Below are 22,660 nucleotides of genomic sequence, written 5' to 3'. Positions count from 1 at the left end.
ACACTGACAATAGCTTTTCTACTTGCACTGTAATGTCTGGTGACTCCTAGGATCTAACCTTGCAACCAGCCCTCAGAAACATCACCTGAAACTTGAGTGTTTGTTTTCAATTCAATACTGACTTTCCCCAGCTCAACCTCATCTCCATCCTCTCAAGGTCTCCAATGTCCCTATATTATCAGACTGTTCATTTGACATCCAATACTGGATAAGGAGAAATGTCCTTTTATGAAATGTTGAGAAAACTCTACTCCCTCATCTCCCTGGCAACTATCATGTGGAACCAGTCTTTTGTCACAACTCTCTGGGCTCTGAAAATCAAAGCCACTGTTTCCAGAATAATCACAAATGTCAACATTTGATTAAATCACCAAATTGCACTATACTGGATTAGTGGTGCTGGAAGAGCACAGCAGTTCAGGCAGCATCCAACGAGCAGCGTTGGATGCTGCCTGAACTGCTGTGCTCTTCCAGCACCACTAATCCAGTATTTGGTTTTCAGCATCTGCGGTCATTGTTTTTACCAAATTGCACAAATCTACCTCACTGTCTAATATTTCATTTAACAAGAAAATAACCATTTATTGTAATCAAATTGATTTTAACCAAAGGTAAAATGAAATATAAATTGCTAACTCACAACTCTATAATTTAAATTGCTCCCCCTTTTGAAATTTCCATACACATACAGGTACAGATAGTTGCGCAAAAAAAACCACAGAGAACTAACAAGAAAAATGTCAGTGAAACACAGTTCTGGCACAACAGACGGTGATGAGTTGTCTTCTTTAAGTTCCTTTAGACTCATTTTGACTCTGGTGGGAAATTGTGGACACATTGATTCTCGATCTTTCATGCACTGGTACCCTGCAAGGCTGTATACTCACTCCCTTATTATAGTCCTTATATAATCATGACTGTGTGGCCAAAATTCAGCTCTCATTCCATTGACAAATTTGCTGATGACATCAGAGTATTGGGTTGGATCTCAGACAACGAGGAAAGGAAAGAGAGAGAGACAGCTTCGTGGCACGATGTAACGACAACATCTCTCCCACAATGTCCATAAGACGATAGGAGCAGAAGTAAGGCCATTCGGCCCATCGAGTCCACTCCGCCATTCAATCATGGCTGACGGGCATTTCAACTCCACTTACCCACATTCTCCCCGTAGCCCTTAATTCCTTGTGACATCAAGAATTTATTAATCTCTGCCTTGAAGACATTTAGCGTCCCGGCCTCCACTGCACTCCGCGGCAATGAATTCCACAGGCCCACCACTCTCTGGATGAAGAAATGTCTCCCGCATTTCTGTTCTGAATTTACCCCCTCTAATTTGAAGGCTGTGTCCACGGGTCCGAGTCTCCTCGCCTGATGGAAACAATTTCCTAGCGTCCACCCTTCAACAAAATGAAGGAGCTGGTCATCAATGTCAGAAAGCAGAGTGGTGGCTCCACCCCTCTCTGTGTCATTGGTGCTGAGGTGGAGGTGGTCGAGAGCTTCAAGTTCCTTGGAGTAAATATCACCAGTGTGTCCTTGGCCATCCATGTCGACCTACAGTCAAGGAAGCACACCAAAACCTCTACTTCCTCAGAAGGCTAAGGAAATTCAGCATCTCCACAATGACTCTTCCCAACCTTTATAGATGCACCATAGAAAGCATCCTATCAGAACGCATCACAGCTTGGTATGGCAACTGTTATGCTCAAGACTGCCACAAATTACGGAGAATTATGAACACAGCCCAATCCATCACAAAGACCAGCCTTTTTTCCAGTGACTCCGTCTGTACTTCCCATTGCCTCTGAAAAACAGCCAACATAATCAAAGACCCCTCCCACCCCAGTTACACTCTCTTCTACCCGCTTCCATCAGGCAAAAGTTTAAAAACAGGTAGCACTGTTATCAGATTCATGAATAGACCTCTCATATTAGAGTTGATCTTTCTCTGTAGCTGCCTTCCAATCTGATGTATTTATGTAAGGTATGATTTGTCTGGACAGCACACAAAACAATACTTTTCACTGTATCTTGGTACATGTGACAATAACAAATCAAATCAAAAAAGATGTACCCTTTCAGTGTCTCTGAAGGTGTTTGTTTTTTAATCACGTTTTTTTCTTTCAACAAGGACATGTGCAGAGAGAGAACAGTTCACAGGGAAATATTGATGTGGAGGTGCCTGTGTTCGACTGGGGTGGACAAAGTTAACAATCACACACCAGATTATAATCCAATAGGTTTATTTGGAAATACCATGATAATTGAGAACAGCTACCAGGAGATTTTCTGATCATTCTCCACACCAGAGGGGGAAAGGGGGAGTATATTTTCCTTCACAGGCTGAATAATTGTCCCATATTATCCAAATAAAGCAGAAGGAACCAATTGCAAAGTTATTACAATGGTGAACATTCTTGAACACACGCACAGACGCACAAAATTGTTCTGATCGGAAAACCAAAAAAAGGACTGGCTCTAGGCAAAACTACCCTGAACACAGAGCCAAGGTGTCTGGTAATGTCCTACACTGCTTCAATAAAGACAATGTCATAGATACAAGTCACAATGAACTTCAGTAACTCATTTTAAAAACTGCAACATTCCATCTTCCACATTTTCCTTGGTTTAAAGCAGTTACTATGTTTTAGATAAAAGTGGTCTTTATACTTTTTGCCAGTTTGGTATCTAATTTAACTCCATGATGAACTACCAACCATTAAATTCTGCCGTTACTCAGACCAACTATTCCATTTCTGTAACAGAACCAGTCCTCACCGCTTTCTCAACTGTCCTGCTGCTGAAATTACCATCCCATCCTTCACTCAAAGATTCCTGGCTGGTCTGCCCCATTCTGCTCTATAAACCTGAAGCCATCAAACCTCCTGTTGTCTGTGTCACACTTGCAGTCCTAACCCCTTGTGCTTGCTGATCTACGTTGGCTTCCAGTTAAATAATGCTTTGATTTTAAAATTTTCGTCCTCAATTTCAATGAGAGGAGAGGGTGAGGATGGTACCTTGGCTGGAGAGATGGGGATGGTACAAACTGGTTCTGCTATTGAAATGGAGGAGTTTATAATACCAGCACAGTTTTCTGAGTAGGTCATACTGGTTGACACCAGCAGTTTTTAGATTGGTTTTCACAAGCTCAGAGTCAATGTCTAGGAAGGGATTTTAACCTCCCGACTGGATGTTGGTCTTGTCTGAGCTCAGAACGTTGTGGGAGTGGGATTCCTGGCTCCTCACTGAGGCCTTGTTAAACTGAGCCCATCCCAATTCAGATCTTGGGCCTGAGACTACAGACTGCACAGCATGAACCACATCTGAGAAGGAAGCTATTTGGCCCATCATGTCTGCACTGGCTCAATTACCCAGACTAGCCTTATTATCTAATGCAATCTCTTGCCTTTTCTGCATATCCCTGAGCACTTTTAATATCCCAAAAAAAAAATCCAATGCCCTTGAATCTTCACAATTGAGATTTGCTGCTGTTTCCTACTGAAAGAAGTGGTTACTTTAATCAATCATTCAATCCAGCATCCTGAAAGCCAGCAATGTATCTCCATATGAGTCAAACACATAAATCTGATCATAGTTTACAATAATCTATATCTAAATTTAAATACTGAATGGTAATTGGATTAACCACTTTATTTTCAGTTTGATTTTGTGCTATTGAGTTCTTGCATTTTTGAGATTTCTGGTTGTTTGAATAACTTAATGTGCAAAAGAAAATGGAAATACCAAAGCGGGTGAAAATTGTGTTGTTTGTTGTAAAATGTAGTTCTGTTGCTTCCTATTTTGTTCCTTGTGTTTCCACTGTTGAAGTCAAATTAATGACTGAGTGGCTTTCAATGTTTCTTAAATACCCTACAGCATGGAAACAGGCCCTTCGGCCCACTCTAACCCTCGGAAGAGTGGCCCACCCAGACCCATTTCCCTCCCCTATATTTACCCCTGACTAATGCACCTAATACTTTGTACAACTTAGCATGGCCAATTCACCTGGTCTGCATATCTTTGGATTGTGGGAGGAAACCCATGCAGGCACAGGGAGAATGTGCAACCTCCACACAGATAGTCACCTGAGATGGGAATTGAACCTGGGCCCCTAGTGCTGTGAGGTAGTAATATTAACCACTCAGCCCACCATGCCATCCTTAAAGCCATTACATACAAAATGCTGAAAGCCTTTTTTACTTTGTAGTGGCAAATACATGAAAAGGAGAAATTTGTAGGGCAATGGGGAAAAGAAGAGTTTAGAGTGTTTGCAAAAGTTCATATCAAAGAATATCTCTTAACACAGAGCTGAGTGACAATATCTGTTAAAGAAAATGGGCCTGAGGAGAAGGATTTGCTTTAAACCAAGGAGCAATAAATATGTAAATAATTGTTCAAGGGGGACACTATTGTGGCACAGTGAGAACTTGCAGGGTATCTACTGCCCTTGTCCTTCTAGATGGAAGTGATTGTGGGTTTGGAAGGTGCTGTCTTAGGATCTTCAGTGAATTTCCCAGTGCTCCTTGTAGATGGTACCCACTACCACTACAGAGAGACAGTGATGGAGAGTGTGGATGTTTGTGGATGTGGTGCCAATCCAGTGGACTGCCGAGTCCAGGATGGTGCTTAAATTCTTGAGTGTTGTTAGAGCTGCATCTATCCAAGTGAAAGGGAGGATATTCCATCACATTCCTGACTTGGGCCTTGTAGATGGTGGACAGGCTTTGGGGGGTCAGGAGGTGAGTCACTTGCTGCAGGACTCCTAGCCTCTGGCCTGCTCTTGTGTTTATATAAATGGTCCAGTACAGTCTCTGGTCAGTGCCAACCCCACAATTTTGATAACGGGAGATTCAGTGATGGGAATGCTGATGAATGTCATGTCATGGTACTGAGCTGAAGTGATATGGGGGAATGTGTTCCAGCAGTGAGTGATTCAGGTCTGGAATGCACTACCTGAGAGCATGATGGAGGAAAGGAATGAGACTATTACATGAATGTACAAATTAGGAGTTAGAGTAGACAGGTCAGTTCCTTTAGCCTGTTCCACCATTTTAAATGACCACGGTTAGTTTTACCCCCTCGCTTGTCAAGAATCAACATCTGCCTTAAAAATATTCAACAACTCTGCCTCCACCAAGTATTGAAGAAGAGACTGTCAAAGACATTTCTCCTTTCATTTTTGATCTTTTGTCCTTGAACTTAAATGACCAGATGTTTGTGTTTACACGATGACCTCTAGTTCCAGATCGTCCCTGAAGAAGAAACATCCTTTACACATGTGCGCTGTGAAGACCTCTCTGGATCTTATAGGTTACTCTCATTTTTCTCAACTCTGGTGGATACAACCTCGGGCAGAAGTGGGTACTACAGGTGCTGGAGTAAATCAAGATTAGAGTGGTGCTGGAAAAGCACAGCAGGGTCAAGATTAGAGAATGAAGGGCTGATGAAGGGCTTTTGCCTGAAACGTCGATTCTCCTGCTCCTCAGATGCTGCCTGGCCAGCTGTGCTTTTCCAGCACCACTCTAACCTGGATATAAACCCCACCTTTCCAACCTCATAAATCTCAGGTATAGCCTAGTAAACCTCTCAAGCACAGTTACATCTCTCCTCAAATAACTTGATCTATACAGTACACAATACTCCACATGTGATCTAATTTAACTGAAGCATAACTGAACCGCTTTTTGTGTGCCCTTCCCCTAATGACAAAAAGCAAAACATCTTACGTAAGATCGTGGTGGAGTAGGGCTTCTGAATCCAAGGCTCATTTTCTTTTCTTTCATTTATTATCATTTTTTCCTCCCTTCTCATTTGTTTTTCTCTTCTATTTTATTTTACTTGCCTCTTGGTGAAGAGTTCAGTCACAGGAATGGTATTGGCATTGGGAAGTGGACCTAACAGTGTATACTCCCGTGGGCCCAGCAGCATAGAGTCCAGTGGGCCCAGCAGCTTTCACTCCAATAGTCCCAGCGGCTTTCACTCCAATGGACCCAGCAGTATCAACTCCATGGGGCCTGGCGGTGTTCACTCCAGTGGGCCCAGCAGCATTCACTCCAGTGGGTCCAGTTGTGTTCACTCCAGTGTGTCCAGCAGCATTCACCCCGGTGGGTCCAGCAGCATTCACTCCAGTGGGTCCAGCAGCATTCACTCCAGTGAGCTCAGCAGTGTTCACTCCAGTGAGCCCAGCAGTGTTCACTCCAATGGACCCAGCAGTGTTCACTCCAGTGAGCCCAGTTGTGTTCACTCCAGTGAGCCCAGCAGTGTTCACTCCAATGGACCCAGCAGTGTTCACTCCAGTGAGCCCAGTTGTGTTCACTCCAGTGAGCCCAGCAGTGTTCACTCCAATGGACCCAGCAGTGTTCACTCCAGTGAGCCCAGTTGTGTTCACTCCAGTGGGCCCAGCAGTGTTCACTCCAGTGAGCCCAGCAGTGTTCACTCCAATGGGCCCAGCAGTGTTCACTCCAATGGGCCCAGCAGCATTCACTCCAGTGAGCCCAGCAGTGTTCACTCCAATGGGCCCAGCAGCATAGACTCCAGTGGACCCAGCAGCATTCACTCCAATGGGCTCAGCAGCATTCACTCCAATGGGCTCAGCAGCATTCACCCCGGTGGGCCCAGCAGCATTCACTCCAATGGGCCCAGCAGCATAGACTCCAGTGGACCCAGCAGCATTCACTCCAGTGGACCCAGCAGCATTCACTCCAATGGGCCCAGCAGCATTCACTCCAGTGGACCCAGCAGTGTTCACTCCAGTTGGCCCAGCAGCATTCACTCCAATGGGCCCAGCAGCATTCACTCCAGTGGACCCAGCAGTGTTCACTCCAATGGGCCCAGCAGCATGGACTCATCGCAGCAACGGAGATGAGTTTGGGATGCCATCAGCCTCTGCTTCCAGTGCAGATTCACGGAGATAGTGGCGGAGATGAGCTTAGACCCACTACGGGATCCAGCGAGCTGGTCGGAAGTGGACTCAGGGTGGCGGTAGAGTTGAGTTTAGGCCAGTTCAGTACCTGGCAGCATCAGTACCGTCAGCACTGGCGAGGTTCAGTGAGGACGCATAGTGATGAGGGAGTCGATGGTGGCATGATCGCGCTGAAGAACAGTGATTTTCATTCCAACAGTGGTAGCACAGCGAAGGCAATTCAAGCCTAACCACCAGGCTCATGACCGAACACTTAACAACAAGAACTTCCTTTATATTTTCATTTTTCTGTCTTTATATTCAATGTTTTAGTTTATTTTTCTGTGTTTTAAGATGGCACTGGAGAGAGGTGACACTATACAACACTTTTCACTGTATTTTGTAACAAGATACACATGAAATAAATAAATCAAATAAACAAATAAATAAATAATAGCATTCGATCAGCTTTTCGAATTATTGCTGCACCTGCGCACTAATTCATGCACCAACAGCCAAATCCCTCTCCATCTGGCAGTTCTGTGATTTCTCACCTTTGAGATAATATGCTGCTTTTAATTTTTCTAGCTAAAATGAACAATGTCGTATTTTCCTGCACTATACCCTCATTATACCTTATTTGCCAGATCCATGTCCACACATAGAATCATAGAGCCATAGAGATGTACAGCACAGAAAAAGACCATTCAGTCCAACTCGTCCATGCCGACCAGATATCCTAAATATATCTAGTCCCGTTTGCCAGCATTCGGCCCACATCCCTCTGAATCCTTCCTATTCATATACCAATCCATTTAAACGTTTAATTGTACCAGCCTCCACCACTTTCTCTGGCAGCTTATTCCATACACGTACCACCCTCTGTGTGAAAAGGTTGCCCCTTGGATCCCTTTTACATTTTTCTTCTCTCACCTTAAACATCTAGTTTTTTTTAGATTAGATTAGATTACTTACAGTGTGGAAACAGGCCCTTCGGCCCAACAAGTCCACACTGCCCCGCCGAAGCGTAACCCACCCATACCCCTACATCTACATCTACCCCTTACCTAACACTACGGGCAATTTAGCATGGCCAATTCACCTGACCTGCACATCTTTGGACTATGGGAGGAAACCGGAGCACCCAGAGGAAACCCACACAGACACGGGGAGAACGTGCAAACTCCACACAGTCAGTCGCCGGAGGCGGGAATTGAACCCGGGTCTCTGGCGCTGTGAGGCAGCAGTGCTAACCACTGTGCCACCGTGCTGCCCTGGACCCTCCCCACCCCACCAGGTTTAATTGGAAGCACACTAGCTTTCGGAGCGACGCTCCTTCATCAGGTGATAGTGGAGGGCTCAATCCTAACACACAGAATTTATAGCAAAACTTTACAGTGTGATGTAACTGAAATTATACATTAAAAAATTGATTGTCTGTTAAGCCTTTCATCCGTTAGAATACAGTGATAGTTTCACTGCTTTCATATGTAAATCACAAAACCTTTTTTTTGAAAAAGTTGCATTCTTAGGTTAGCTTTTAACAATGGTGATAGCTAGACAATATGTTGAAGGTGTTAGCCCCCTGTGTTCTCTGTCTATACCATGATGTTTAGATTGATTCTAATCTAAAAAGTGAGATAATGGAGTTTTACATAAATTCATGCAGTTTTTGAGCTCAGAGTTCTACATAATGCATGCAGTTTTTGAGCAAAGTACAATGTAACCCTGAAAGTACAAATTCACCCCACAAAATATATGTGTGCATGTGGGTCTTTGTGTGTGTGTGTGTGTTGGGGGTTGTGAGTGTGAGAAAGTGTATGTGTGTGTATAGTGAGTGCAGAGTGTCTTAAGTCTGTGAGGGGGTGCATGTGTGAGTGTGGGAGTGTGTGTGTCTGTAAAGGTGTGCGTGGGTGTCTGTGTGCGCATCTGTGTGTATGTGTGTGTAGGAGTATCCGTGTGTGTGTATAGTGCAATGGCGGTCATCTGTAATGTGACGTGAACCCAAGGTCCCGGTTGAAGCCCTCCCAATGGGTACCGAACTTAGCTATCAGCCTCTGCTCGGCCACTTTTCTCTGCTGCCTGTCCCGAAGTCCACCTTGGAGGATGGTCACCCGAAGGTCCGAGGCTGAATGTCCTGGACCACTGAGGTGTTCCCCAACTGGGAGGGAACCCTCCTGTCTGTTGATTGTTGTGCAGTGCCCACTCATCCGTTGTCATAGCCTTTGCTCACAAGTCAGGAGTGTGATGGAATACTCCCCACTTGCCTGTATGGGTACAGCTTCAACAACACTCTAAAAGCTTCACAACATTCAAAGCAGCCTGCTGATTGGCAACAAATACATAAGGATCATAGACCAGTGAGCCTGACCTCAGTGGTGGGCAAGTTGTTGGAGGGTATCATGAGGAACAGGATGTACATGTATTTGGAAAGGCAAGGACTGATTCAGGATAGTCGACATGGCTTTGTGTGTGGGAAATCATGTCTTACAAACTTGATTGAGTTTTTTGAAGAAGTAACAAAGAGGATTGATGAGGGCAGAGCAGTAGATATCATCTATATGGACTTCAGTTAAGGCGTTCGACAAGGTTCCCCATGGGAGACTGGTTAGCAAGGTTAGATCTCACGGAATACAGGGAGAACTAGCCATTTGGATACAGAACTGGCTCAAAGGTAGAAGACAGAGGGTGGTGGTGGAGGGTTGCTTTTCAGACTGGAGGTCTGTGACCAGTGGAGTGCCATAAGGATCAGTGCTCAGTCAACTACTTTTCATCATTTATATAAATAACTTAGATTTGAGCATAGTAAATTTGCAGATGACACCAAAATTGGAGGTGCAGTGGACAGCAAAGAAGATTACCTCAGATTACAACAGGATCTTGATCAGACAGGCCAATGGGCTGAGGAGGGGCAGATGGAGTTTAATTTAGATAAATGCGAGGTGCTGCATTTTGGAAAAGCACATCAGACCAGGACTTATACACTTAATGGTAAGGACCGAGGGAATGTTGCTGAACAAAGAGACCTTGGACTTCAGGTTCATAGCTACTTGAAAGTAGAGTTGCAGGTAGACAGAATAGTGAAGAAAGCATTTACTATGCTTTCCTTTATTGGTCAGAACACTGAATATAGGAGTTGGGAGGTCATGTTGCGGCTGTACGGGACATTGGTTAGGCCACTCTTGGGATATTGCATGTAATTCTGGTCTCCTTCCTACCGGAAAGATGTTGTGAAACTAGAAAGGGTTCTGAAAAGATTTATAAGGATGTTGTCAGGGTTGGAGGATTTGAGCTATAGGGAGAGGCTGAACAGGCTGGGGCTGTTTTCCCTGGAGCATTGGAGGCTGAGGGGTGACCTAATGGAGATTTATGAAATCATGAGGGGCATGGATAGGATAAATAGACAAAGTCTTTTCCCTGGGGTTGGGGACTGAGAACTAGAGAGCATAGGTTTCAGGTGAGAGGATAAAAAAAAGACCTAAGGGGCAACCTTTTCACACAGAGGGTGGTATGTGTGTGGAATGAACTGCCAGAGGAAGTGGTGGATGCTGGTACAATTGCAACATTTAAAGGCATCTGGATGGGTATATGAATAGGAAGGGTTTGGAGGGATATGAGTTGGGTACTGGGAAGTGAGGCTAGATTGGGTTGGGATATCTGGTCGGCATTTGGACCGAAGGGTCTGTTTCCATGCTGTACATCTCTATGACTCTCTGACTCTATCCACTCCCTCCATGATCAACGCTCAGTAGCAGCAGTGTGTACCATCTCCAAGATACACTGCAGAAATTCACCAAAGTTCCTCAGACAGCACCTTCCAAACCCACGATGAGTTCCATCCAGAAGGCCAAGGGCAGCAGATACATGGGAACACCATCCCCTGCAAGTTCCTGTGCAAATTACTTACCACCCTGAGTTGGAAATATATCGCTGTTCCTTCAGTGTCGCTGGGTTAAAATCCTGGAATGCCCTCCCTAAGGGGCATTGTGGGTCAAGGAATGGGCAATAAATGCTGACCAAGCCACATCCCACAGATGAAGAAGAAAAACACTGCTCAGTGCCAAAACCTGTGTATTCCGTACAGTGAGTCCTGAACCTAACTGCCAGTTAGTGCAGTATTCCAGAAGCAGGCATGGCTCAGCGAAGTGAACACACAAAGTTGTTGGCAGTTTCCATGGTGGGGGCAGAGAGAGAGGGAGAGAGAGAGAGGGTGAAGAGGGGCACTCTGATGTGACTGTCCTCTGCGCGGTGTCTGTATTTAAAACTGATCGAACTGCGGGCGCTGGAAAACAGACATTGCTGGAGAAACTCAGCAGGTCTGGCCGCATCTGTGGCGAGAAAGCAGAGTTAACCAGACTTGCGGGTCCAGTGCGCTTTGCTCCCTGTGTAATCCCAGTGTGAAGAGGATTTGTTCAGGGAGCAGTGGCCGAATCATCCCGCTGCCCAGCGGCAGCTCAGCCCCGGGCTCCGGCTTCACCCCGAGGGGAGCAATCCCGGGACCGGCCCCCACCCCCCGGGGTGGGGAGAAGGAGCCCTGAGCCCAGCCCTGGAGGGACGGGGTGGAGTTTCTCTCTCTCTCTCTCTCTCTCCCGTCTCCCTCCCTCTGGATCGACAGCTTCATTCTCAGGATCTACTCCGGGATCTGGTCGGTGGATCTCTCTGTGATTGACAAGAGGCAGCGAAGTGGATCCGGGCTTCACTGACCGGGACATTCCCGGGAAAGCGGCTCCGTCCCCGGGCTCCGGTCACTCTCTGTCCCCGGGCTCCGGTCACTCCCAGTCCCCGGGCTCCGGTCACTCTCAGTCCCCGGGCTCCGGTCACTCTCAGTCCCCGGGCTCCGGTCACTCTCAGTCCCCGGGCTCCGGACACTCTCCGTCCCCGGGATCCGGTCACTCTCCGTCCCCGGGATCCGGTCACTCTCAGTCCCCGGGCTCCGGTCACTCTCCGTCCCCGGGCTCCGGTCACTCTCCGTCCCCGGGCTCCGGTCACTCTCCGTCCCCGGGATCCGGTCACTCTCTGTCCCCGGAATCCGGTCACTCTCAGTCCCCGGGATCCCGACACTCTCAGTCCCCGGGCTCCGGTCACTCTCCGTCCCCGGGCTCCGGACACTCTCCGTCCCCGGGATCCGGTCACTCTCAGTCCCCGGGCTCCGGTCACTCTCAGTCCCCGGGCTCCGGTCACTCTCCGTCCCCGGGCTCCGGACACTCTCCGTCCCCGGGATCCCGACACACTCAGTCCCCGGGATCCGGTCACTCTCAGTTCCCGGGCTCCGGTCCCTCTGAGTCCCCGGGATCCGGTCACTCTCAGTCCCCGGGCTCCAGACACTCTCAGTCCCCGGGATCCGGTCACTCTCAGTCCCCGGGATCCGGTCACTCTCTGTCCCCGGGATCCGGACACTCTCCGTCCCCGGGCTCCGGTCACTCTCCGTCCCCGGGCTCCGGTCCCTCTGAGTCCCCGGGATCCGGTCACTCTCAGTCCCCGGGCTCCGGTCACTCTCAGTCCCCGGGCTCCGGTCCCTCTCTGTCCCCGGGCTCCGGTCCCTCTCGGGATCCGGTCCCTCTCTGTCCTCGGGCTCCGGTCCCTCTCGGGATCCGGTCACTCTCTGTCCCCGGGCTCCGGTCACTCTCAGTCCCCGGGCTCCGGTCCCTCTCTGTCCTCGGGCTCCGGTCCCTCTCGGTATCCGGTCACTCTCTGTCCCCGGGATTCGGTCACTTTCTGTCCCCGGGCTCCGGTCACTCTCAGTCCCCGGGCTCCGGTCACTCTCTGTCCCCGGGCTCCGGTCACTCTCAGTCCCCGGGCTCCGGTCACTCTCTGTCCCCGGGATCCGGTCACTCTCTGTCCCCGGGATCCGGTCACTCTCTGTCCCCGGGCTCCGGTCACTCTCCGTCCCCGGGATCCGGACACTCTCCGTCCCCGGGCTCCGGTCACTCTCCGTCCCCGGGCTCCGGTCCCTCTGAGTCCCCGGGATCCGGTCACTCTCAGTCCCCGGGCTCCGGTCCCTCTCTGTCCCCGGGCTCCGGTCCCTCTCGGGATCCGGTCCCTCTCTGTCCCCGGGCTCCGGTCCCTCTCGGGATCCGGTCCCTCTCTGTCCTCGGGCTCCGGTCCCTCTCGGGATCCGGTCACTCTCCGTCCCCGGGATTCGGTCACTTTCTGTCCCCGGGCTCCGGTCACTCTCAGTCCCCGGGCTCCGGTCACTCTCTGTCCCCGGGATCCGGTCACTCTCTGTCCCCGGGCTCCGGTCACTCTCCGTCCCCGGGATCCGGTCACTCTCTGTCCCCGGGCTCCGGTCACTCTCTGTCCCCGGGATTCGGTCACTTTCTGTCCCCGGGCTCCGGTCACTCTCAGTCCCCGGGCTCCGGTCACTCTCTGTCCCCGGGATCCGGTCACTCTCTGTCCCCGGGCTCCGGTCACTCTCCGTCCCCGGGATCCGGTCACTCTCTGTCCCCGGGCTCCGGTCACTCTCCGTCCCCGGGATCCGGTCACTCTCCGTCCCCGGGATCCGGTCCCTCTCTCTCCCGGTTTTGCAATGCTTGTCCTGCGCTTGTTCTCCGCCGTCTCGCTGCTGCTCCTGTCTTCTCCGGGATTGGGATCTACTGCGGGGATCGACACTCCGGATCAGATCGACTACAAGGATCCCTGCAAAGCCGGTGAGTAGGGATTGTCCCGAGACCAGGAAGCGAACGGGATTGGGTCACCCGGGGGAATAGTCATGTCTCTGGGATTCCACCCGCATGAATTTTGGATCTTTCCATGGGGTCTCTGGGAATGTATCCCAAGAACAGAACTCTCCTCCAGTAACTAGGATCACTCCCACTGGGGAATCTGAGAGCTCCCAGTGGATCACTCAGCAGAGATCTAGGATCCCCTCCCCCAGCCCAATCTGTGAACTCTTTCCCCCAACAGGGGATGCTGGATTTGTTCCTGTGAGGTTATGTGTTCGATGGGATCTTCTTCCACTGTGCTGGGAGGGATCTGATATCTTCTCCATCCAACCTGGTATCTGGGATCCCATCCCCAGTTAGGTCTGGGATCCTGACCCCTAGGGTGTCTGTGCTCTCTGGGATCCTGTACCATGGGGATCTGTGATCCCCCACCACTGTTGATTAGGGGATTCCAACCCCCCCCCCCCCCCCCCCCCCCCACCCAAGTCAAGTCCTGGAATTCCATTCTCCGGGAATGTGTTCTGGGAATGTTCTCGCACGCCCACACTTGTACCATCTCATGCCCCCAAGGAATAAACTCCCTACTAGTTCATGCCCTCATCACCCCCCACTTCCCAATCACACAATAAAGATCGAATCCCATCAGCAATGAAACAAAATCACACACAGCTTTTGGAAATGTCAAGGATGAGTTGATCTGACTCTCGCTGTGTTGGTGTAGTCAATGTCAGTCAGTGACACTAAAAGAGATCTTGCTGCCTGGATTCAGTCTGTCTCAGAATTCCTGAATGTACTTCTGACCCTGACAGAATCATTGCCTATCCCTTGCTGTTGTGTATCTTCATGCATTACACTACTGCCTGGTGTGTAAGTCTGTGGGTTCATACTGATTTATTCAGAAATACAGTCACTCAACCTGCACTAACCCCTGCCCTCCCTTCCCTTGTGTTTGACTCACCAGCCGCCTGCCCCTCCACAACAAAAACAGAAATTGTTGAAGAAACTCAACAAATCTGGCAGCATCTGTGGAGGAGAAAGTGAGGGCTGCAGATGCTGGAGATCAGAGCTGAAAATGTGTTGCTGGAAAAGCGCAGCAGGTCAGGCAGCATCCAAGGAGCAGGAGAATCGACGTTTCGGGCATTCCTGAAGAAGGGCTGACGCCCGAAACATCGATTCTCCTGCTCCTTGGATGCTGCCTGACCTGCTGCGCTTTTCCAGCAGCACATTTTCAGCATCTGTGGAGAAAAAGCAGAGCCTATGTTTTGGGGTCCAGTGACCCTTCTTCAGAACTCTCTCCCTCCAAATGTTTAGTTAGCAGCATGTTCAGCCTTCAGTGATAAGGACTCACTGGATTGTGCTGAGCTGCTTGGGGTCAGTGAGGTGCTTTCATCAGAATTGTCTTGGTTTTGAACCATAGACTCTTAGGTAATAGGCTAAGTTAAAATGTTGTTGAAAAGACTGCGAGATCTGTGGTTTTATAGGGAGGGGATAAAAACAAGCAAGTTATGCTCAGGTGTTGGAAATCAGGATTCGTTTCCATTTTTAAAAATTCATTTGTGGGACTTGGTCGTCTCTGGCTGGGCCAGCATTGATAGTCCATCCTTATTTGCCCTTGAGAAGGTGCTGGCGAGCTGCCTTCTTGAATCGATGCCGTCCACTTGCTGTGGGTTGACCCACAATGCCGGTAGGGAGGGAATTCCAGGATTTTGACCCAAGCACTGTGAAGGAACAGCAGTATGTTTCCATGTCAGGATGGTGCGTGGCTTGAAGGGCAACTTGCAGGTGTTGGTGTTCCCAAGGACCTACTGCCCTTGGTCGTGGATTTGGAAGGTATTGCCTAAAGATCTTTGGTGAATTTCTGCACTGCATCCTGTAGATAGTACACACTGCTGCTACTGAGCGCTGGTGGCCATGTTTGAACCAAGGCTGTAGTAAGGTCAGGAGCTGAATGCCCTGGTGGAACCCAAACTGGGCGTCACTGAGCAGGTACAACCTGATAGCACAGTTGATGACCCCTTCTATCAGTTTCCTGATGAAAGTTCCACTTGAGAATGGTGACCAGTTCTGGGCGCTCCTGTTCAGGAACAGGATGCAGAAGAAATTTGCTGGAATGTTGCTGAGGATAAGGGATACATGGAGAGACTGAGGGTAGTGAGGTTGAGAGGAGATTTATAAGAAATGCTCCTGAGGGCGTACAGCATTGAGAGGCCATTTATCCCATCATGTCTATGCTAACCCTTTGAAAGAGCTAATCCAATGAGTCATGCTCCATATCCCCACTGCAGCTCTGTGGAATGTTCCTTTCTCAGTGTACATCAAATTCTGGTCTGAGACTTTCTATTGAATCAGTTTCAGCTGCCCAGTCAAGTAATACATTCCAAATTATAGCTCACTGTGTTCTTACAAAAACCTCCCATTGGATAGTGTCTCCTCTGGTTATGGACTGATGCTAACAGACTCTCCTTATTTAGCCTTCCATATGCCACTATGAGATTTCCTTGGTATCTTTTCTGTTTTAAGGATCCAAACTTCTCCTGTTTTTCGCTGTCTCCCAACTCTCTCTCCTCCCAGTCCGCCCTCCCAAAAACTGGTATTTATGAGCCTCCTATAAACCCAGAAATTTGAATCTAACTGCACCTGCGCGGTGTGTAAATGCACTGTATTGGGATCAGTTCAATTTGTTTAATCCTGGAGGAGAATATTCCACTTAATAAAACATGTGGGAGTGGAATGAAATTGCCAGCAGCATTCCCTCCTATCATCACCACCTCGTAAATCTCAAGATCCTTGTGTTAACATCTGGCTCATTCAGTCAACGTTTATTAATTGAGTCTCCCTTTCTTTCCCTCCCTGAAAAGTCATACCTTCCTCACCTTTACCTCTTGCCACCCTTTCTCCCTGCCCTCGGGGTGATGTCTTTCACACACTTGTCATTAGCTAACATTGTACAGAATAGCTATTGCTTTATAAATTTTCTCCCCCAGAATAAGACTCCGTTCAAAGCTGACAATGGAGCTCCTTGTCATTCAGAATTTGTTGCCCGTGCCTTCACTATTTCATTCCAATTTTGCTGCTGTAATCCTTAGTCACTAAAGTCAGATCGAGTGTGACCTAAATCGACCCTGATTTGAGGACCTCATCCACTGGGTTTATTCTGGAATGTATATGCAGAGCTATGGATCATTTTAAAGTGGGTGTTCTCTTCCCCCAGTGGTTATGTGGTTATTCAACAGTGTAAGAACGAGTTAACTTTTCCACTCCATTCCAAAACTGCTAATGTGCAAGTTTCCACTAACGTCAAAACACCCCTGGAATGAGCTTGATCCCTGGCCGTTATTGAGTTAAACTGATCTCAGCAGCACCTCCCTCACTGGACGCAGCATTTGGTGTTAAGAAGCAAATCAGTTTGGGCGCCTGCTCCCCTCAGGACAGGAGGGAAAGGACCAGAGAGGGAGGGAGAAGAGGGTCAGCGAAAAGATGAGGTGGTGAAAGTGAGGGAGGAGAAGCAAGAGGATAAGGATGGGCCAGGGAGCTGCAAGAACAGGCACACACAGATTGTCAGGAAGGGAGGCATACAGACAGGTGGGTATATATTATCCGGCAGTCAGACAGGCACATGCAGAATCGTACACAGACTGGCAACAGACACAGGCAAACACATGCACAAGAACATTGTCAGGCAGGCACAGAGAGGTACAATCTCACAGATTGACAGGCAAACACAGATGGACAGAACGCTCACATATAGATTATCAGGGAGACACAGAGAGATACAATCTGTCCATTGCCAGGCAGTCACACACCCACACTCACACACTGTCAGACAGAGACAGAGGTACAGGCTCACAGATTGTCAGGCCGGTACACACACACACACATTCCAGATCCAATAGAGATTCACCTACACATCATCCAACCTCATCTATTGGAGCCATTGCTCCCGATGTGGTCTTCTCTATATCGCGGAGACGAAACGCAGACTTGGGGTCTGGTTTGCATGCACTAACCAACCCGACCTTCCGATTCCCATCCATTTTAATTCCCCTTCCCACTTCCCTCGGTGACATGTCCATCTTTGGCCTCCTCCACTGTCAGAGTGAGGCCAGATGGAAACTGGAGGAGGAGCACCTGATCTTTCCCCTGAGGAGCTTACAGCCCAATGGCCTCAACATTGACTTCACCAGCTTCAACATCCCTTCTCCCCCTGGCCTAGCCCTCCCCTCCTCCTCCTCTCTCTGACCTGACCCAACCTGTCCATCTTCCTACTCACCCATCCACGCCAGCCTTCCCACTGACCAATCACAATAACCCTTACCTGCATTCCCCCCCCCCATCACCATCCCACTTACCTTTCACCCCCAGGCTGACCCTCTTCCTTCTGTCTGGGGTCCCTCCCCCTCCCCAGCTCTGACCAAGGTTTCGACCCAAAACGTTGACTTTCCTGCTGCTCTATCGATGCTGTCTGACCTGCTGTGCTTTTCCAGCTTCACATCTATTGACTCTGGCTTCCAACCTCTGCAGTCCTTACCATCTCCAAGACACACACACACACATTGTCAGGCAGTCACTGAGGTACAATTTCACAGATTGTCAGGTAGTCACGTGCACAAGCACATCTTGTTAGGCAGATCACAGCACTTCCAGCTGTCCTGGGTTGATTCACATGCTGGGAGACTGGAGGGCGATCTTAGGTTCATTCTGCTCCTCCCGGAACCATGGAATCAGCCATAGTCGAACACTCCCATCCCCTTCCCCCAACAAGTGTAAATGGCGTAAAAGCAAATTATGCTGGAAATCTGAAATAAAAAGAGAAAATATTGGAAAAAACACAGCAGGTCGGCCAGCATTTTGGAAAGAAACAGAGTTAGCATTTTAAGCCCAAAGTGACTCTACTTTGGAATTGATTTGAAATGTTCACTCTGTTTCTGTCTCCTCACATGGCCAGAGCCAATGAGTTTCTCCAGCATTCTCTGGATGGGCATGGGGTTCTGGCTGCTTTGTGATGGTCTTCATGGCTAGCCAGCCAGCTGATACTCTTTGAGGTGACAAACACTGGCCCAGATAGTGGAAGGGTTCAGCTCTCAGCCATTCAGAGGAGGGGGAATAATCTTTCAAATCCAACCCATTCACTAGTAGTGAGATATTCCTTAAGAACACAGAAGCTAGAGGTGACCATTCAGCCCCTCTTCTAGTCAGTTAGATTATAATCAATCTGGAGCTCAACTCTATTCCCATTTCTCAATACTATAACTGAACAAAGGTTCATCAGTTTCAACTCTCAAAAGCTCCTGTTAAAACCTTATCCCTGTGTGATTCCCTACATGTTGTTAGATTTTGTGCCAGGATGGAGGAGAAGACTACCCCTCCCCCAACACCAGCTCTGAGTGTGTTATTTGGAGAGAGATGCTGGTGGTTTATTGCTGTGTGTGTGTGTGTGTGTCTGTGTGTGTGTGTGTGTGTGTGTGTGTGTGTCTCAGTCTGACCCTTGGGTCGTCTGTTAGTGATAGATACAAGAGTTGTCCACGTGGAAAATGTGCAAATTCCCTGGGAGTGAGGGTGAGGAAGCTGGGAGACAAGTGTGTTTTTGTCTTAGTTGGGGATTGTGATGCCTATAGAAACCTTTCTTAATTTATAGCTTGGCACATTTAATAGGTGTTCTAAAGGCAAGAAGAAAGATCAAACAGAGCTTTATGGTTCCAGCTTGCTGTGTGTCTTTTACAGGGGACCAATGACTGTGGTAGGGAGCAGCAGCAGCTTTAATTAGAATTTGCCTTTTAAAGGAGTTTGGCAGAAATGAAATTTCTCTCGGAAAATCCAGGTGTTAACTGGAGCTTCCCCAGCAGGTGGCTGGCTGTTTGATGCTGCTCTTTAAGAGGATTGGCTTGAACAGAAAAGCATTTCTTTAAAATCAGTTCTCAGCTGCTTTAAAGGAAATCATCTTTTAAACACTCGGCACCTTTTCTTATCAAATCCCCCTTTAAGCATCTGTTTTGCCCTGTAAACATTGCCTTTAACCAAAGTGACCTCTTCACCCATCTCCGTACCCTCCCCTCCCCGGCCCAACACCCTCCTCATGTCACCCAGTCAACAAGGGCAGGTTGGGCCCTCAGCAAATGGACTGAGATAAAAGCTCTAGTTGTTGAGTGTGACATTGGGATCTTTCTATTCATTCTTGATCTTTGTTTTTGTTTGGGTAGCGAGTCCAGCTGTATTATGTCCATAGATCCCTCAAAGTTTAGATCAGAGTGGTGCTGGAAAAGTACAGTAGCTCAGGCAGCATCCGAGGAGCAGGAAAATCGACGTTTTGGGCAAAAGCCCTTCATCACGAATAGAGGCAGGAAGCCTGCAAAGTGGAGAGATAAATGGGAGAGGGGGTGGGGATGGGGAGAAGGTAGCATAGAGTACAATAGGTGAATGGGGTGGGGATGGAGGTGATAGGTCAGAGAGGAGGGTGGGGGAAGGTAACAAAGAGTACAGTAGTTGAATGGGGGTGGGGAAGGAGGTGATAGGTCAGAGAGGAGGGTGGGGGAAGGTAACAAAGAGTATAATAGGTGAATGGGGGTGAGGATGGAAGTGATAGGTCAGAGAGTAGGTGAATGTTGCCTACTTGATTTTAACGTTACTGCGAATCGTCTTGTAAGGATGCCTACCTTGAAGAAGCTCTCCTCCTCTCTCCACAAGAATCTCAGTGAGTCTCTCTCTCTCACTGCAACCCCCAGGTCATCTCCTCAGACCTCAGTTCCAACCTGCCAGCTCAGCACTGTCCTCATGACCTGTCCTACCTGCCAATCTCCCTTCCCGCCTATCCACTCCACCGTCTCCTCTGACCTATCACCTCCATCCCCACCCCCATTACTACTTTCTCCTCATATCTTTGATCCATTCAGCCCTAAGAAATATTTAACTCTTCCTTGAATACATTTAATGTTTTGGCCTCAACTGCTCCACAGGATCACCACACTCTGCGGAAGAAATTTCTCCTCAGCTCAGTCCTAAATGGCCTACCCTGTCTTCTGACACTTTGACCCCTGACATTTTGAACTTCCCCGGTCATCAGGAACAGATTCCTGCATTAAACCTGTCTAATACAGTTATAATTCACATAGAGACCTACAGCACAGAGACAGGCCCTTTGACTCAAACTAGTCCATGCTGACAAAAATGTCCATCTACTCTGACCTCATTTCCCTGCACTTGGCCCATATCCTTCTAAACCTTTCCTATCCATCTATTTGTCCAAATGTAGGACATTTTGAATGTTGTTAATGTAGCCGCCTCAGCTGCCCATTCGATTAGATTAGATTACTTACAGTGTGGAAACAGGCCCTTCGGCCCAACAAGTCCACACCGACCCGCCGAAGCGCAACCCACCCATACCCCTACATTTACCCCTTACCTAACACTATGGGCAATTTAGCATGGCCAATTCACCTGACCTGCACATCTTTGGACTGTGGGAGGAAACCGGAGCACCTGGAGGAAACCCACGCAGACACGGGGAGAATGTGCAAACTCCACACAGACAGTCGCCTGAGGCGGGAATTGAACCCGGGTCGCTGGTGCTGTGAGGCAGCAGTGCTAACCACTGTGCCACCGTGCCGCCCGCCATATGTGTATCGTTCTCTGTATAAAAAATTGATCCCTCACGTTCCCTTTTATTTTTTGTCCTCTAGTCCTCAATTTGTCAAACCTGGAAAAAAGCCCGAGTGCATTCACCCTGTCCACGCCTCTCGTGATCTTATACACTTCTATGAGATCCCCTCTCAGTCCCCTATGCTCTAAAGTCCGAGCTTGTCCAACCTCTCCCAATAAGGCAGACTGTTGAGTCCTGGCAACATCCTTATAAATTTCTTCTGCACTCTTTCCAGTTTAGTAACATCCTTCCTATAACAAGGTGACCGAAACTGAACACAATACTCCAAGTGCGGCCTCACCAACGTCCTGTATAACTGCAACATAACTTCCCAACGTCTCCACTCAATGCCCTGACTGATGAAGGCCAGTGTGCCAATGGTCTTAACAATGCCCTATACAGCTGTAGCAAGACCTCTTTTGTTTTATATTTCCCTTGCAAGAAAGACCAATGTTCCATTTGTCTTCCTCATAATTTTTTGTATCCACAAGCTGACCTTTTGATGACATCCAGATCCCTCAGTACCACAGCATTCTCCATTTAAAGAATATTGCGCTGCTAAAAAAAAATTTCTCACCAAAGTGAACAATCTCATTTTCACACCTGCATGTGTCGGTTAAATTTTAGGCCTTTGCTTAAAGTATGTAAGTCCCTTTGCAGACTCTTTGTATCCTCCTCACCTTGTGGTTTCTGCCTATCTTTATACCATCAGCAAATTTGGCCAGAATACAGCTGGTATTTTGTGTAATTCAATGATGGGAATTGTAAGTAGTTGGGCCTCAACTCTGAGGTGAGGGAACCAGATCAGCTGTAATTGTGAGCTAATAGGCTGTTAGGAACCCAGGGCAATTCTCCACTGTCAATATGTTTCTCTAAGGGGCGTTTATATCTGAATATCAATACTTAGAAACAGGAGGAGGCCATTCAACCCTGCTGTGCCATTCAATGAGAGCATGGTTGATCTGATAATCCCCTACTCCACTTCCCTGCCTTTCCCAAAACCTTTGATTCCCTTCCCGATTAAAAATCTGTAGCCAGACATGACCGAGCCTTTATCAATCAATTCTCTCTCTCTCTCTCTCTCTCTCTCTTAGAATTTCAAATTTCTTTTAAGTGTTTCGGTAAATATAATACTTTCCCCCACAAAATATATTAAACCAACAGATTTAATATTTCTTGGTCTTCTTTTGTACCTCTCATCTTTATTCAAAAATAATGTGTTTGCAATTTTGCGAATCTGAAGGAAGTCCAGAACTGAGGACGTTTCAGGAGTTGCAAAAAACAGTGAACGGTAAAATTTGAAAAAAAAGCAACTGTTGGAAACTCTCAGGCAACACCTATGGGGATAGAAACAGAGTGAAGTGCTTAGGTCAATGACCTTTTGTTAGAGTGAATCTGATAAAAGTCATCAAGCTAAAGTGTTAACCTCTTTACAAATGCGCCCTGACTTTAGGAAGATTACCC

At 48.1% G+C, this 22,660-nt stretch overlaps 2 protein-coding genes across 2 annotated transcripts in view; one reads left to right on the top strand and one right to left on the bottom strand.

The window, feature by feature from the left end:
• Positions 1–8,205: 8,205 nt before the first annotated feature.
• LOC140484473 (uncharacterized) lies at positions 8,206–12,542 on the bottom strand (the record flags this gene model as incomplete). Its single annotated transcript, XM_072582882.1, has 1 exon — positions 8,206–12,542. A coding segment is annotated over one exon (945 nt), but the record flags the coding sequence as incomplete, so codon positions are not given.
• LOC140484563 (tolloid-like protein 2) overlaps positions 12,130–22,660 on the top strand; it is a 174,573-nt gene continuing 164,042 nt past the window's right edge. The window contains exon 1 of the mRNA XM_072582942.1: positions 12,130–13,548. Coding sequence (XP_072439043.1) covers positions 13,428–13,548 — 121 coding nt within the window. The 5' untranslated portion in view covers positions 12,130–13,427. The remainder of the gene's footprint in view (positions 13,549–22,660) is intronic.

Source organism: Chiloscyllium punctatum, chromosome 13 (assembly GCF_047496795.1).
Source record: "Chiloscyllium punctatum isolate Juve2018m chromosome 13, sChiPun1.3, whole genome shotgun sequence".
Lineage (NCBI taxonomy): Eukaryota > Metazoa > Chordata > Chondrichthyes > Orectolobiformes > Hemiscylliidae > Chiloscyllium > Chiloscyllium punctatum.
This window is presented reverse-complemented; position numbering and strand designations above follow the sequence as displayed.